This window comes from Sorex araneus, chromosome 6, assembly GCF_027595985.1.
Source record: "Sorex araneus isolate mSorAra2 chromosome 6, mSorAra2.pri, whole genome shotgun sequence".
In the NCBI taxonomy this organism is placed as follows: domain Eukaryota; kingdom Metazoa; phylum Chordata; class Mammalia; order Eulipotyphla; family Soricidae; genus Sorex; species Sorex araneus.
The window spans coordinates 156,938,297-156,955,322 of NC_073307.1; the positions used below are offsets into that span (position 1 = coordinate 156,938,297).

At 37.8% G+C, this 17,026-nt stretch overlaps 1 protein-coding gene across 1 annotated transcript; it reads left to right on the plus strand.

Moving 5' to 3' along the window:
- Window positions 1-7,677: 7,677 nt before the first annotated feature.
- On the plus strand, window positions 7,678-8,640 carry LOC129406039 (olfactory receptor 1440-like). The gene has a single exon (XM_055143782.1). The coding sequence runs from the start codon at window positions 7,678-7,680 to the stop codon at window positions 8,638-8,640; it is 963 nt and encodes a 320-aa protein (XP_054999757.1).
- Window positions 8,641-17,026: the final 8,386 nt, after the last annotated feature.

Genomic DNA, 17,026 nt, shown 5'->3' on the forward strand with positions numbered 1-17,026 from the left:
GTTCAAGAACAGGTGAAACAGCATCACTGGATGTGATCCAAAAAGAAAAAAAATATTATTTTGGCTTCCTTTTGATTTTTCTCAAATTATTCTTAGTATACGTATCTTTTCTCTCCATATTTAAAGCGGCCGACCTGGATTCGATTCCTACACCCCAGCAAGCTACCAAGAGTTTCCCATCTGCAGAACAAAGCCTGGCAAGCTATGTGTGGTGTATTCGATTATGCCAAAAACAGTAACAAGTCTCACAATGTAGAGTCTACTTGTGTCCGCTCGAGCAAATCGATGAACAAATGGACGTCAGTGCTACAGTTTCTGACAAATGAAAATAAGATAGATGAGAAGAGAATATTAAATAGTGGTCCCTTGTTTCTTCATTTAAGGGATTTCATCAGTAGTCCTTCCCCATGTTCACTGAATAAATATTGGAAAGTTCAATGTCTTCACAGGTAATGAAACAAAATTTGAAACTTGCATGTCAGGAACAGGATGAATAAGGTTAATTTCAGAATAACAAATTTCATTGGTAACACTTTATTGGAATTTAATCACTTATCTAGAACTTGAAAATTAATCAAAGTTGCATTGAACCCTCCCCTTGTCAGAAATAATGCCTGCACGAGTGAAACTGCTGAAATGTGACTTTATATAGAATGCATGAGCGTGAGGCCAGTTAAATACCTCCCGACTCTTTCACAGTCTGACCTCTCATTGTAATCACTAAATTTTAGCCCTCCTCACACTACAAGTTAAAATGTATTTACATAGTCTAATGATTCATTTCACCCTTTAATAGATTTACTTTCATCATTGTCAACAAGTCACCACAGCCTAGTAATCATTTATTGTCTCTAATCTTCAAGGAAAAAGGCAATGAGTTATTTTTACATTTTTTATATTATTAATAAATTTTATGCACTCAACACTCCTTACAGCAAGACCTTAATAACTCACCTAAGCGTTCTGGTAAACTTTAATCTTGTGAGTTCCAACTCCTCAGACTTCATGATATAACCTGATAGTCAAATATGACCAAGACATTGTTCACTGCAGGCTTCTGAGATTAACCCACCCTGTCAGTACTCTGAGTCCTCAAGTCCATAGTCTTTTGATAAGCAAATTTGGTTCACATAACTCTTTTTCAGAAGTTATCCAACTGGGGAAGATAAGGTCTCTAAAAGCTGTGGGGTCCGCTCTACCACATCCAAGAAATTATGTGGGAACAAAAAGAAAAAATAATTAAAATTTTATAGGCTGAAACATTTTCCTCTTGGGCATAGAGGAAGATCAACTCTATAATTGGTCCCTTGTTGAGGCTACAAGAGATTCCTGTCACAAAAGTGTAATCTCTTGAGACATTATTATATCAAGATAAAACTTCCTTTAATCTTTTTTTTTTTTTTGCTTTTTGCGTCAAACCCGGTGATGCACAGGGGTTACTCCTGGCTCTACACTCAGGAATTACTCCTGGGGGTGCTCAGGGGACCATATGGGATGCTGGGATTCGAACCTGGGTTGGCCGCAAGCAAGGCAAATGCCCTACCCGCTGTGCTATCACTCCAGCCCCAAACTTCCTTTAATCTTAAAAGAATCGTGTGGCTAAAATCAGAGGTAACTCACAAGATTGTAATGAACATAATAGCAAAGTATATTAGTAATAACTCATCCAACCCATCTTCCTGACAAAAGCACAAGAAAATAGCATGAAATTGTCAGTACTTAATGACTGTGAATGGAGGATGTAGATCAGGAGGAAAGAGAGAGGACTGGACAAAGTGCTCACAAACTTTAAGCATATAATAAGCCAGTCTCCCCAAAATACATGCCATATTTTTTAATCATCACTCTCAATAATTTTCTTTCATTGAACTTTCAATTAAAAAGTGTGCTTATACATATGTACACATATGTAGCACTGTAGTACTGTCCTCCTGTTGTACATCGATTTGCTCGGGTGGGCACCAGTAACGTCTCCATTGTGTGACTTGTTCTCACTGTTTTTTGCATACTGAATATACCACGGGTAGCTTGCCAGGCTCTGCCATGTGGGCGGGATACTCTTGGTAGCTTGCCAGTATCTCTGAGAGGGACAGAAGAATTGAACCTAGGTCAGCCGCGTGCAAGGCAAACGCCCTACCTGCTATGATATATAGCTCTAGCCCTATACACATATGTACACAATGTACATGCACACATTATATGTGCATAGATATTATGTATTCATACATGAATCAGCTACAGAGGAAGACAATTTTTAAGTCTTTTACTACTCACAATAATATTTTTCTAATTCTTATTTAATTATTGTGACCGTCAATACAAGCTTAGTGTTGATAAATGGGTTGGAGGGGGCCATTAAGTCTCCTTTGCTTGTTTTCTTTTTTTAAAGTTATTAGCTTAGGCCATTGAGTGTGGACTTTTATTGTAGTGATTTTGTTACATTGAGGTGTATTCCTGAACTGCCTTGTTTCTTGAGTTTTTACAATCATGAGTCAAATGATTGAGTTTTGAGAATGTTGAATTTTGTCAAATCATTTCAGTATCTGTTGAACACACAACTTTTTCCCTCATTTTTTTCGATGTGTTACATAAAATGAGTTGATTTGTGTGATTTGAAGCATCTTTGTTTCCTGGAATAAATCCTCAGGATAGAGAGATAGTACAGCAAATGGGGTACTTGCCTTGCATGCAGCCAGCCCTGGTTCACTGCATTTGGTCCCCTAAAGCTCCACCAGGATTGATTCCCTAAGAACAGACCCAGGAGTAAACCCTGAGTATCACCTGGTATAACTGAAAAATAAAATGGAACAACTAAAAAACAAATCTCAGTAGTTCCTGGTGCTTGATCCTTTTATTGTATATTGAATTAGATTTATTCTTTTCTTCATTGTATTTACATGTTGTTTGTCATACAATTTTACATTCCCAAAAGTAAGTTTTGAAATCTTCCTTCATGATAGTTTATTTCCCTAACAGTCTTTAAACCAATGTTTGATGAATAAAAAGTAAAATAAAGTGAAATAAAACATCATGTATGCTTTAAAAATTTAGAAATCGTTAATATGATGTCATAAAGATATGAATAATGAAGAAATGTCAAAACATTGGTAAACTATCAAACATGTATTTGAGAGTAACAAATGTATGTCATTACATTGGAATCCATATATTATGGGTAGTATGAAAAGTCAAAATAAATTCACTATCTCCTAAATTTGAAACTACATTCTTGCCCTCAGTTGTCTGGACTTTCTCATCCATGTAATATGTGCCTTTACGATGTGTCTAGAGAAAGAAAAACAAGATTTTGAGGAGGAAGGCCATATATTATACCTTTTGTTAATGTCTGATGCTGCAAAACAAGAATTACTTCTCCTGTTTATTTGGAGATTTAAGAGTGGATCTGGAATTAGGTGTAAAAGTTCTCCCATTTGTACTTGGGGAAAATTGACTATTTCATTTAATTTTTTTTTTGCCCCATCGACTCAGTTTTCTTATCTTTTCCCTTTTGTCTCTGCCCTTCTTCCATCTTTTTTTCATTCCCCGCTCTTACTCTTTCATAGCTGTAAAGAAAATAGTTGGAATCACAGAACTCAAGAGTAATTTTTGTTTCTTCCTCACTTCTGCAAATCCTTATAAGTATGTCTAAACATGATAAATCTCAATTAGCACAGCGGGTAGGGCATTTGCCTTGCACGCTGTCAACGAGGGTTCGATTCCTCCATCCCCCTCAGAGAGCCTGGCAGCTACCGAGAATAACCTGACCACATGTCAGAGCCTGGCAAGCTTCCTGTAGCATATTCGATATGACAAAAAAAGTAACAACAAGTGTCACAATGGAGACATTACTGGTGCTCACTCAAGCAGAATGCATGAATAAGGAGATGACAAGGCTAACAGTGCTATTGTTGATTTACTAATTTTTAGAATACCAGTTTAGAGTTATACATCTACATCTGTGTAGGTGTCACCATAATCCAATTAAAGAAACAAAGTGGGGCACTGAGCTATTGTATAGCCGATAGGGTGTTAGCCTTGCAGGTGGCCAAACTGACTGCCCTCCCAGTGCTACATAAGGTCCCCCAAGCCCCTCTAAGAGTGATCCCTGAGCACAGAGTCAGGAATAAACCCTGATAACCCCAGGGATGTGCTGCCAAAAACAAAGAGAGTGATCAATTCCTAACAGGAGAGAGAAAAGCAAAGATAGTAAGGGAACATGAAGTTGTCAAAGTCCTCAAAACTGATGAATTTGTCTAGAGAACTGAGCTCTTATGGCAGGAGGGGTACTTAGAACTCTGGGGAGGAAAGTGGGCTCTCTGGGTATTATGTTTTCAAGAAAAGGCTAAGTAACAGTTTTATAAATCTAAGTACCTAACTAAAATTATTTAAATTATTCCATTCTTAAATAAAATGTGATGACTTTATTCATAATTTAATAAAATATAAATTTTTATTTTATTTTAAAATCATCTAACCTTAACTATTTGCTCTAAAATAATAAATAAATATGGTAAACCTATACAATAAAATCTTAAAGCCAAAGAACTGTTTCAAATAAGAATGTGGAAAGTTATGATCTTCTACTGAAGAAACAGACTTCACCGTTGAAGGTTCATAGCAGATTTTTCTCAGAGGTTCTTTGATGATTATTAACATGTTTTTGTGATATAAATTTATTTCACCATTTAAAAAATCATCGGAGGAGCTAAGGAAATAGGTCTGGGTCAAGCACCTGTCTTGCATGTGGCTTATCTTCATTTTATTCCTGACACCCCAGATAATTCCCTAAACACCACCCAGCAGGATATAGAGCCCAGCTTAATCTCTGAGCACTGCCAGATGTGGCCTCTGAAAAAACAAAAATTTTAGGAGTGATGTTTATAACAGACCCATAATACTTCCAGGGTGAAAGGACTTTTGATATAATGAAGTCTCAAAAGAATAATTTCTGAAGGTATATCTTGTTGAGACCAATTATTAGACTTCATCTGCCTCTGTACCCAGGAGAGGTAATTGACAGATTTCTATGTTAATTGCTCTGCTTCGTTGTAATTGTCCTCCCATTTTCTTTCTTAGATATGATGGAGGAGGTTCAGGAATATTTAAGGCTTCTTGTTTTCCACATTAAGATCAGTTCTGCAGTTTCAGTGAGTCAAATATCATTAACGAAAGATTGTTGACTCCCCTCAAGTTAACTCCCTAATTCTCTTAGAACACTGACAAGAATCCCTTCAAAGCAGGAAGACAAATATCTACTGGCCTTTTCAATGTCCTGGGTACACTACAAGTAAAAGAACCTGGATCACAGGAAAGTAGAACTTTGAAGAATCCTTAGGTGAGTTATTAGACACTGCTCTGAAGAATATCAAGGACCTATGATCTAGAAAGAAATCAAAATGTGTACCACATCTTGGTATCATTGTCCTTAAATTTTAAATTTTATAGGGGTCCTTTCCATACCTCCTTTAGCATGTAAATGTAAAACAAAATCTGTTGAAGGACAGTGTCATAGCATAAAGTGGATCTACACTGCCTATAAATCATCTGTTTTTAAAAAAAAGAACTAAAACTCAAAGAGCTGTGAATTATTTTAGAGTTCTGTACTACCTTATCAGTTTTATTCTTTAGTGGCCTCAGAAGATTCTCTGGGTGCCATCCAGATTTGAGTAGATCTGTGTGGCATCCATTGACGTGCTAGATTCTAGAATAAAAAAAAATCAGTCAAGAATAAATGGAACACTTGTTTTTCTGAGAATAATCTTGTCTGTACTAAAGTGTTCATAAGAGCTCTTCAGACTTTGCTTTCTGGCCTACAAAATTTTCCCAGCTCAAACAATTTAATATGAGAAGGATTACTGATATTTTTAAAAAACAAGGACCACTTTTCATTTTCTCCTTCTCTTTCCCCTATCCCTCCCCAACACCCTCCCTTCTTTCCTCAACCCTCCTCTTCCTCACCCATGCTTCATGCTTTTCCTCCACATCCACATCCTCCTCCTCCTCCTTCTCCTCTTGTCTTCCTACTCACCTCCTCCTCTCATCCTCCTCCTCTCATCCTCCTCCTCTCAAACTCCTCCTCCTTCTTTTTCTTCTTTTCCTGCTCCTTTTCCTTCTCTTTTTCTTCTTCTCTTCTCCTTCTCTTTCTTCTTCTTCTTCTTCTTCTTCTTCTTCTTCTTCTTCTTCTTCTTCTTCTTCTTCTTCTTCTTCTTCTTCTTCTTCTTCTTCTTCTTCTTCTTCTTCTTCTTCTTCTTCTTCTTCTTCTTCTTCTTCCTCGTTATCCTCCTCTTCCTCCTCCTCCTCCTCCTCCTCCTCCTTCTGCAAGGTTCAGTGGAAATGAGTATGGAGAGATGAATATACTATGTCAATAATTATGTGAAGGAAAAACTAAAGGGTCAATCAATAGCACCCATATCTGAAACAAAAGAAAATTTAGGCATCTTTGAAATAGAAAGTGAACTAAATATATGATGAACTCAAAGAAAAGTTGAACTAAAAATATGTAAAATTCAACTTTCTTAATGAGAAGTCATAGAATCTGGCATGATTTAGAGAACAAATATGGTCATTAGACTTACTCAGATTAACAACAGTGTCATTGATTTCATACAGTTCTTTGCAAAAGGTATTTTGATTGATTTTGCTGTCTATTTGAGTTCAATTGCCCTAATTATTTATATTCTACATATGAGCCATATGCATTGTACTTCAGTGTGATTATTTCCTTTGAATTTATGACTCATTTCCTGGGATAATCAATTTATGATCCATCCTTTTGTTACAAAATATATTTCACCTTTTTTAATGATAAAGCATTCCAAAAATAATATGTACAGCTTCTTGATCTATCTGTTGATGGACATTTAGGTTGGCATTTGCAACTAATGTTCTTATTAGCATATGTATTTAATAAATGTTTTCTTACATGCTGAATAAGCGTCTGAGAGTAGTACTATGGAAACATATGGAATCTCCATTTCAATTTTTTGTCTCCATGACATTTACCACAGTGGTTGTACCAACTGATATCACACTCAACAATTTACATTAACCTTAACTGTGCATCTGAAATCATTTCTCTCAACTTCTCTGCAAAGAATGATTTAAATTTTTGCCTTATTTGATTCTCACAAGTGCGAATTGACATGCTGCAGTTAACTTTTTGGTTTTCATCTTCCTAATAAGGAATATAGAACATTTTTTCATGTGTCTATAAAGAAGTGTCTAAGTGCTTTGCCAAAATTGATTTGGTTATTTTGTTGTTGGTGTTGTTGTAGTTGTTGTTGCTCTTTTGTAAATGTGTGATAGGCTTATGCATTCCGAAAAGGTCTATAACATTGGCTATTATCAAAGGAATGTACAGTTTGACACAATATTACATACAAGGCTATAAGTATAAGACTATAATTAGAATCAGAGCTGGCTATATGAAAATAATAATCATTCCTTTTTGGTTTTTGTTTGTTGGTGAGGGGGTGAAGTGTTTGGCTCACACATCGCAGTGATCAGAAGTAAGTCCTGGCTCTGTGCTCAAGGATCATCCCTAAGGACCACATGTGCTTTCAGGGATTGATCCAATGTTGGACATATTCATTGCTAGTGCCTTTCCCTCTGTACTCTCTTGAACCCTTCGTTTGGTATTTTGAGTCTGAATATTTTCTTTCATCTTTTCCTCAACAGATGTCTGAAAGCATCTCTAAGGAAGGATATAGAAACCACACCTCCGTGACCATGTTTGTCCTCTCAGGACTCACAAGTAAAAAAGATCTACAACTCATTCTCTTTCCTGTCTTCCTAGTGATCTACCTGGTGACCCTAATTTCAAACCTGGGTCTGATCATCCTAATCAGAATGGACTCTCAGCTGCACACACCTATGTACTTTTTTCTCAGTTGCCTGTCGTTCATAGATATCTGCTATTCGACTTCCATTAGCCCAAGGATGCTTTCAGATTTCTTTAAGGATGGAAAGATTATTTCCTTTGTCTCATGTGCTACCCAGTATTTTGTGATTGCTTGGATGGGTCTGTCTGAGAGCTGCCTCTTAGCCACCATGGCCTATGACAGATATGTGGCCATTGGTAACCCTCTGCAGTACTCAGCCATTATGAACCCTAACCTCTGTTGCAAAATGGTTACTGCAGCCCTTGGAAGTGGTTTTATTAGTAGTTTAGTTGAAACAGTGACTTGCGTTAACCTTTATTACTGTGGTCCAAATGTCATTCGACATTTCTTCTGTGACTTACCCCAGATTGTTTCCTTGGCTTGCTCCAATACCTTTGTTTGCCAAATCATTATTTTTCTGGCAGCTCTGTTGCTTGGGTTTGGTTCTATGCTCTTTATCCTTTTATCCTATGGTTTCATTGCAGCTTCCATCCTGAAAATATCCTCTGCTAAAGGCAGTCTCAGGGCCTTCAATACCTGTGCCTCCCACCTGGCAGTTGTGACCATCTTCTATGGCACAGCTCTCTCTGTGTACATGCGTCCTGCTTCTAATCATTCCAAGAATCAGGACAAGGTTCTGTCAGTGTTCTATATTAATGTTATTCCCATGCTGAATCCTCTTATCTATAGTCTGAGGAACAAGGAGATCAAAGAGGCTCTTAAAAGGGTGATGAAGAGGGCGAGATTTTTATCTCAATAGAGTAATACCTAGTAGGGGGGTTTGAAACATATAATAAAGGTAGCGTAAGAATTTATAATCTTATAAATTTATAATCTGATCTATTGCCATTTAAAATAACAGGTAGAGATAATAATGACGAATTCTGCTTTCTTACTCTTTTATGTTTTCATTCTTAGTTGTGAGGGAATGTCACTATAGTTGGAGTAGGTTTTAAAAGTTTGTTTCTAGGCCAGATTGATAGTACAGTGTGTGGGGTCTTGAGCCCACCCACGCAGCAACCCAGGTTTGATACCCGGCACCACATTTGGTCCCCTGAGCACCACTATGAATGTTCCCTGAGCACAGAACTAGGAGTAAGCTATAAGCATTACTGGGTGTAGTAAAAAAATTACATAAACAGAAGTAAAGGCTGGTTTCCAGGATCTAATCCAAGATCAAGGCCTAAGTAATGAATATAGAAATCCTTATAGATATTTGTTAAGAAACTCTAAGCTCAAGATGCCACACAGATTGTTGTTTTCATCACTCTTTCCCTAATTTACTTATATATATTCATTAAGGATTTTATACCTCTATAAAATGAGCAAAAATAAAGCACGTGAAATTATTTTTAGACATTAAATGTATGCTTAATTAACTTACACTGCAACAGAGAGAGTGACTGTATGTGTGTATTTGATAAAAATGAAATAGAAAGAGAGAGTAAGAGTGAGAAGTATAATATCAGGGTAATGTTTTAGAAATACAGTACATTTAACAGTTATGTTTCCTTCCCTTATTAACTTATGCTTTTATATTTAAAGACATTGCAATTATTTTTAAACATTTTTATAGTTTTACTTCATAATCACTAAGTATACCTTTAATAATATTCTTATGTATGTGGGACTTAAAGATACATCAGAAAGGTGCAACAAAAATAACAAAGGCAACACAATGGAAGAACTGAGCAACACAACTGAGATGATGGTTTGGGGAGTTGAAGGCAGGAAATTGGGGTCCCTGTTGAAGAGCGGTAGGTGCACGGGGCTGTGTTGTGTTGATACTTGGGCATTGAAAAGCATGCACCATTATAAAACTATTGTAAGTCATAAAACATCAACAAAAGTAGACATAAAACATATACATTTTTTAAGTATTCTTATAATTGGGTTCTCTAATATAACAAATTTCTACTTGCTGTTTCAAAAAATTGCTGTTTTTTGGCTTTATCTCTGTCAAAAAATATGTCACCTCTCCCCAGGATTATACAACTCCATATGCATGCAATGTTCTAATGCTTTTTATGACAGTAAGAGTGATATGAAACATCATTTATGGATTAATTATAATTTATAATTTAAAACATTCAATTTGCCAAATATTAAATCCCTACCAATATTCAGGTTTTTTCATTTGTTTTTAATGCAAGTCAAATTTTCCAATCATAGTACATTATTAATGTTTTGAATACTTGTCAATTTGAACTTTATGTCTGTTCTAATGACTAGCATTTTAAAATTCTAATTGCTTGTTTATTAATATGCTCTTTCATCTCAGGGAAGATAATTTATATTCATCACATATCCAGTTGGTGCTCTTTATTATACACCTGTGAATGTGCTCTAACATCCTGACTGCATCCCTCTATCCTCAAATGTATTTATCTTGTTTTATTTGCAAGATGAAATATTTTCTCTCACCCTCTTAAAGGATAAAGGTCTACCTGAGCTTGTTACTTTTTGACAGGTATTTATTTGATCCTAGTATATTTCAATAAGGTTAAAAATAAATTGAAAATGATTTACTAATTTTTTCATGATTTATGTCTGCGTGGTCCCAGACAGTTTGCCTTGTCTAAATCTGCACCACAAAAATTGACTGTTTCTGGGGTAAATTATATCTCAGAAATTTGTCCAAATTATCCCATAATATTCTACCCCCCCACACATTTTCAATCCATAGGTACAGTTTACATTCATGGTTATCTGCAAGCAAGAAAGGTAACACCCTTTTGTTTTTTTAAATGAATCACCATGAGGTACAGTTACAGATTTGCAAACTTTCGTGCTTATGATTCGTCAATGTTCACCACCAGAGCTAATTCTCCCTTGGGATCAAGGCAATAACTTTTGAACAATTGCTGCATATTTAAAGGTATACTGATATATTTAGGAATTTTTTTCAAATATCATTTCATAGACTGAGACTGTATCAGCAATAAACCTTTTTTGTCATTCTTATTAAGACATAGCAAATGTATCAGTGTAATGGATACAACATACTGATTTCATATCCGTACATATTGTTAAACAATTACCACGTAACAAATTGGTTTACTCTATAATTCATATAGCTATCATATTTTGCTCATGTATGATGCAACTCTGCATAGATTTAGGTCTGATACAATTTTTGGTTGTTTGTTTTGGGGCCACATCAATGGTGCTCAAGACTTAATTCTTGCCGTTCACCCAGAGTTCTCTGCTGATGGGCTCAAGAGACATTTTTGGGTGCTAAAGACTGAACCCAGATAGGCTGCATGCAAGGCAGATGTTCTGTCCTTATGAAACACCTGATTCTGTTAGTGACCAAAAAAATTTATCTTTAGGGCATGGCTGTATTAAACTCATAAGAAACCCACTTATGTGGGCAATTTACATGTGAATTTCTATAAACTTCATGTTGCCTTTACTTCCTACAAGCCAACCACATCTTATACACTAAAATTACTGATTTGTAATGAATGTCACTTTTCCTTAGTAGTTAGGTAACTGGCAAAACCACTTGCTGTCTGTCTTCTCCAAAAATTAAAATTAGAAAGGGAGTGGCTGGGAAGAAGATAGCTCAAAGAACGGAAATGCATACTTTGCATGTGGAAGGCTCCACTCCAATTCTTGAACCCCCATGGTCCCCTGTAAACTCCAAGTTCTGAGTCAGCAGTAGTACCTGAACTGTTTTCTGTGTGCCCCACTCAAAAATAAAACAAAATCATGCAGAGTTTCACTACTGTCAAATATACATGTGGCCAAACAAAGATATTTATAAGGACATATTCTGACTCTTTATTCCCATGAAATGTATTTAAAGATGATGGTAGAGAAATCAGCATAAAGAAATAATTAACTAAATTCAGTATAAGAACCCAAAAGGGTTGTGTAGGCAAAGAAAACTGTTCATTCTTACCTTCCCCCTATAGTTTAACTTTTTTGCTTTGCATAACTTCAAGATACAACAGAGTGTCCTGGACAATACAGTCTGCCTACAGAAGCACTTATTGTTCATTTTGCCACCCATTGGCCCACACCCCCACCTTTCTAAAAATGAGCTTCCTTGTTCTCCTTCTCTACAAATCATTTCTTGTGGCCCTGCAAGGCAGATGGTTACTGGGAGGACAGAAGTCCAGAATCACCCAACAAACCTATTTGTTGCCAATAAAGGTCTTTCTCAAACCATCACCTGATCAACTGAACTTCTAATAGCAGTAAACCACACTCTTGCAGTCAACATAGCCCCACTAAAACCAAAGCATGAGGCATGCTTCCATCATACGGTTAAGATTGGCTACAAAAAATAGTTCTTAAAATAAGTTTTAAGAACAGCATCACAGTGAACTGAAGACTACACAGAGAAGAGTGTATAACGGGGTTCTCATGAGTAAGCTCTGGGGAGATAGCTTAAAGGATGGGAGTGCATGCCTTACACTTGCCAGGTGCCAAGTTCAATCCTTGGTACTGTGTTTTCCCCTTGGGGCCGACAGGGTGAGAAGTACAAGGCTTGAGCAGTTCTGCCTACCCAGAGCAGAACACTGAACTGACAAGGCCCACTCAACCATTAGTATAAGGCTGTAGTTCCTGGATCCCCTGAGCACTGCTTGGGAGGCTCTTCAGAACATTTCAGTGCAAATGATCATTCTAGATAGGGACTGCATGCTTCAAAATTTATAGGAACAAACATGAGGACCTCTCAGTATCTTTGTTGTGGATCATAGTTCCCAGAAGAAAAAGATGTTGGGAGGGAGAGAAAGAAAGTGCCTGGCATAGAGCCATAGAGGCAGTCTGGGGTGGGAGGGAAGGTGGAAGGATGGAAACTGGAGTCATTGGTGGTGGTAAATGGACACTGGTGGAGGGAGGGATGTTGTATCATTGTATGGCTTAAACCTGATCATATACAGCTTCAAAATCATATATCTACTGTGACTCAATAAAAAATATAATTTTTAAATGTCATAATGTGAGGAATACTATAGTAGCTAAGGTGTGCTTTCAAGGCCAATGAGATACACTTGCACCCCATATGGTTCCCCAACCCTGCCCGGAATGATACCTGAGCAGAGTCAGGAGTAAGCTCTGAGAAATAACTGGTATATCATCCCCCCAAAAAACTATTACCACTTTGATGAGTAATGAAGATGCTCTTAACCCTTTTGAAGTTTACACTTTGACCCACTTTGAAATGCTGAAAAGTTATTGCAAAGATTATAGTTCTACCAAATTAATGAAACATTTTATTTTTATAATCAATGGTAATAAAACATTAAAGTAGAATAGTAAAAATGAAATTATACCACACAGTGAGGATTTGGTATGTACCCGACTTTACTTGAATGCTTATATATAAATATATATGCCAACTCATTTACTCATTTCAAGGAACCTCTTGAATAATTAATATTATTCTTAATGTATCACTGTATCACTGTATTACTGTCATCCTGTTTTTCGTGGATTTACTCGAGTGAGCACCAGTAACATCTCTATTACACTTAACCCTGAGATTTTAGCAGCCTCTCCTTACTCATCTTTCCCAATGATTGGAAGCTCTTTCAGGGTCATAGGAATCAGACCTATCGTTACTCTTTTTGGCATATCAAATACACCACTGGTAGCTTGCCAGGCTCTGCTGTGTGGGTGGGATATTCTTGGTAGCTTGCCGGGCTCTCCGAGAGGTATGTATATATCTTTTACTTTATTTGGATGAATACGCCATGAGGAGCTTACAAAGCTCTCCTGTGTGGGCAATAGACTCTTGGTTGTTTCTCAGGTACTCCAAGAGGAAGAACAATGCTATTAGATGTTGCGTGACCTCATGAAATCGCAGTTTGCAAACACTGGGAGCGTCTGGAGGATATTGATGCAGGTAAGGCAGAAGCAGTGGCCGAGGGTCTCTTTTGGTTCATGAAACCCAGCCACTTCGATATTTTCAAGAGACAAAATATTGAAAAATAAAGATGCTCAAACTCCGGTTTGGAAAGTAGAAAATTATATTGGAAGTAGAAGAGAAAAGAGAAGGAGCTCCCCAACTAGGGAGGAACTTAATATAGGACTATGTAAACTATGGTTTGTTTTGTGAGATTTATATAGGGAAACTGGGTCTTTTAGTAAATCCTGAATTGATAGGTATGAACTCCCCCACAAAAAAAAGGAAAAAAATAAAGGCTTAATGATGCTTTTAGGCAAAAATTATTTAGGTATACCTATCTGGTATATACTGCATAAAATCTACTTATTTGCATCTAAAATATAGGTGTTATTGTTACACCTGATTTCTTACCAAAGATCACTACTATCACTTTTCATCCCCTTGATCTTCTATTTGCTCAAAGGTCTCCATTTGTCTCTGTTATGTTCTAGTGTAGCCCAATGGTATCTGCTTGCTCCAGGAACACGAAGAGCCTCAAACCATTCTTTCAGGGTTTTGATGAAGAAGTCGGACATCTTGTAGGTGGGCAATAACTCGGTCTTTTGACATCCCGTGGAATCCAGACGGTAACAGCTCTAGTCCAGCGATTGTCTCTAAATCACATTACATGTGCAGCCCATCTGAGTTTTGAGGCCTTGGCTAAGAGAAAGCATCCCTGATTCTTGCGCCCAGAGATGAACCGAGAGCCGTGGCACGAGAAGCAGACCCTCCGCGCCTATTGACTGTGATCCTGAGGTCTCCTAACCCATTTTGGCACCAGAGCGGATGCTTGCAGCCATGCATTGTGACTGTGAACTGAGCTACAACCTCGTGCAGCCCGAGGAGGGATTTTTTTCCCTCTCCACCCCATTTTTCTGAGCGAAAATGGTGGCAGCGGCAGCAGCCACGCGGTGAGAGCCACCCTCTAAGACCCCTCCACCAGGAGGTAGGACTTTCTTTAGTGACGTAGCCTGTAGGTGGTCCTGGGAGGGGGGGGCTTTCCCGGCGCGCCTTCCGCCCAGAGATGAACCGAGAGCCGCGGCACGAGAAGCATAGCCTCCGCGCCTATTGACTGTGATCCTGAGGTCTCCTAACCCATTTTGGCACCAGAGTGGATGCTTGAGCCATGCATTTTGACTGTGAACTGAGCTAAAATATTAAAAACCCAAAACCGCAATAGCGGCCGCTATGGTGGCCGCGCGGACTCAGTCTTCACTCTTACCAATGAAGACAAATTATTAGATGATGCCTATTCAGCAGGCCTGATTGTTGGGGAAATTTTACAATCGATAATAGTGAGTTCTGTAGGGAAATATGAAATGTACTCAATATATAGAGAGAATAATGGGAATATCATTAGCTACTTAGATGGGGGGGTGGGAGGGGGGTGTATTGGGGTTCTTGGTGGTGGAACGGGTGCACTGGTGAAGGGATGGTGGTTTAATCAGTATTTGACTGTGACTTAAACCTGAAAGCTTTGTATTTTTTTTCTTGTTTTCACGGTGGTTCAATAAAATATTTCTTTAAGGAAAAAAAAAAAAGAAAGCATCCCTGATTCTTGAATCCAACATGAAATGTCATGTTGGATTTTGGAAGGGAGAACATTGGGAATTTCAAATCCATCCTGTGGATTTTGGTATGTGGGCAGGTGGACCTGGCTGTTAAAAAGATCTGAGTAGAAGTCGTGAATAATCCTCTCCATTCCCCTTCTGGAATATGTGATAGATCCATCAGGATGTCGGAGGGGAGTCATCTTGTTCTTGCAGTTGGCGAAGGACAGGTGAGCATTGCGAATACTTTTCCAAGCTTTTGCTGCATTGGTCAACACTGCTGCTCTTTTTTATTTGTGGTCTTACTTTATCGCTTCTCTGCACAGCTTTGCGAGCATGGACATTAACCCCTGATTGCCTGATGCTCGTGCCAAACCACGTGGAGGAATGAGACTGAGAGTTTCCAAAGACAGGCATCTGTTTGTGGCTTTCTCACTCTGAGCTTTCCTCAAGCAGTCATGGAGCTTATTTCTAACCCAAGATATAATAAATAGAACTTAAGGCATTTCCTATGCTTATGTGCATAAAATGGAAAAATTAAAATTTAAGTCAAAGATTTTTAGTTAAAAATCAATTTTGTTTGAGGTTTACTTTAATCAAAGTAGGTCTTGTATTCATACTTTGTAGAAACATAAAAGCACAGAAAGTTGTGCTATACCCTCCTAGTGTGACTTGTAAATCATTTTAAAAGGAACATGCATTATTCATCACAAGTATATCCAGTTGACTTGGGATGTTTTTTAGCTTATTTGGTATAATTAGGTTGGAAAACTTACCATGTAATTTTATTTATCACATCAATGAGAAAAGATCTCAACAAAGTTTGGCCTACTTGTTTTAAAAAATTATTTATTTATTTATTTATTTTTTAAAGAATCACCCTGGGGTACAGTTATAGACTTACAAATTTTTGTGCTTACATTTCAGTCATACAATGGATCTTGTGCCCATCCCTGCACCCCATCCCTCCACCAGTGCCCGGTCTCCACCACCAATTTTCTCAGCATCCCTCACATCCCTCCTATCCACCATCCCTCAACCCCCCTCCACCTCTGTGACAGGCACATTTCTTTTTACTCTCGGGTGTGGGGTTAGGCCGCAGGCCAGGAGCTGACTCAGCTATGGAGCAAACCAGGGGTGCTAGAAGGGCCTGCTCTATGGTCTTAGCCCTTCTTGATTTGGTAGAGACAACCATATGTACCATTTTTGAGTGTCATACCAAGTGCCACATGATGGAAGTTTCTCCTGTGTCTTAATGGAGCTCTTTCAAACATATTCATTTAAGCTGTGAATTTCCTAAGCTGTTGCCTGTTCATAACGCTCTGTGTAGTTCCTTCAAACATGAATGATAATCTAGCTGGATAGAGTATTCCTGGTGACATATTCTTTTTTTTTTAAAACTTTTTATTAAATCACCATGTGGAAAGTTACAAAGTTCGCAGGTTTATATGTCAGTTATACAATATTCAAACACCCATCCCTTCACCAGTGCCCATATTCCACCACCAGAAACCCCAGTATACCCCCCGCCCCCACCCCCTACCCCCTACTGTATAACTAATGAATTTCACTTCATTTTTTCTTTACCTTGATTACATTCCATAATTCAACACAAGACTCACTATAGTTGTTAGAGTTTCCAAGCAAGAGAGACAGACCTACTACATTTGATACTTAGTTTTTCATTGCTGGAA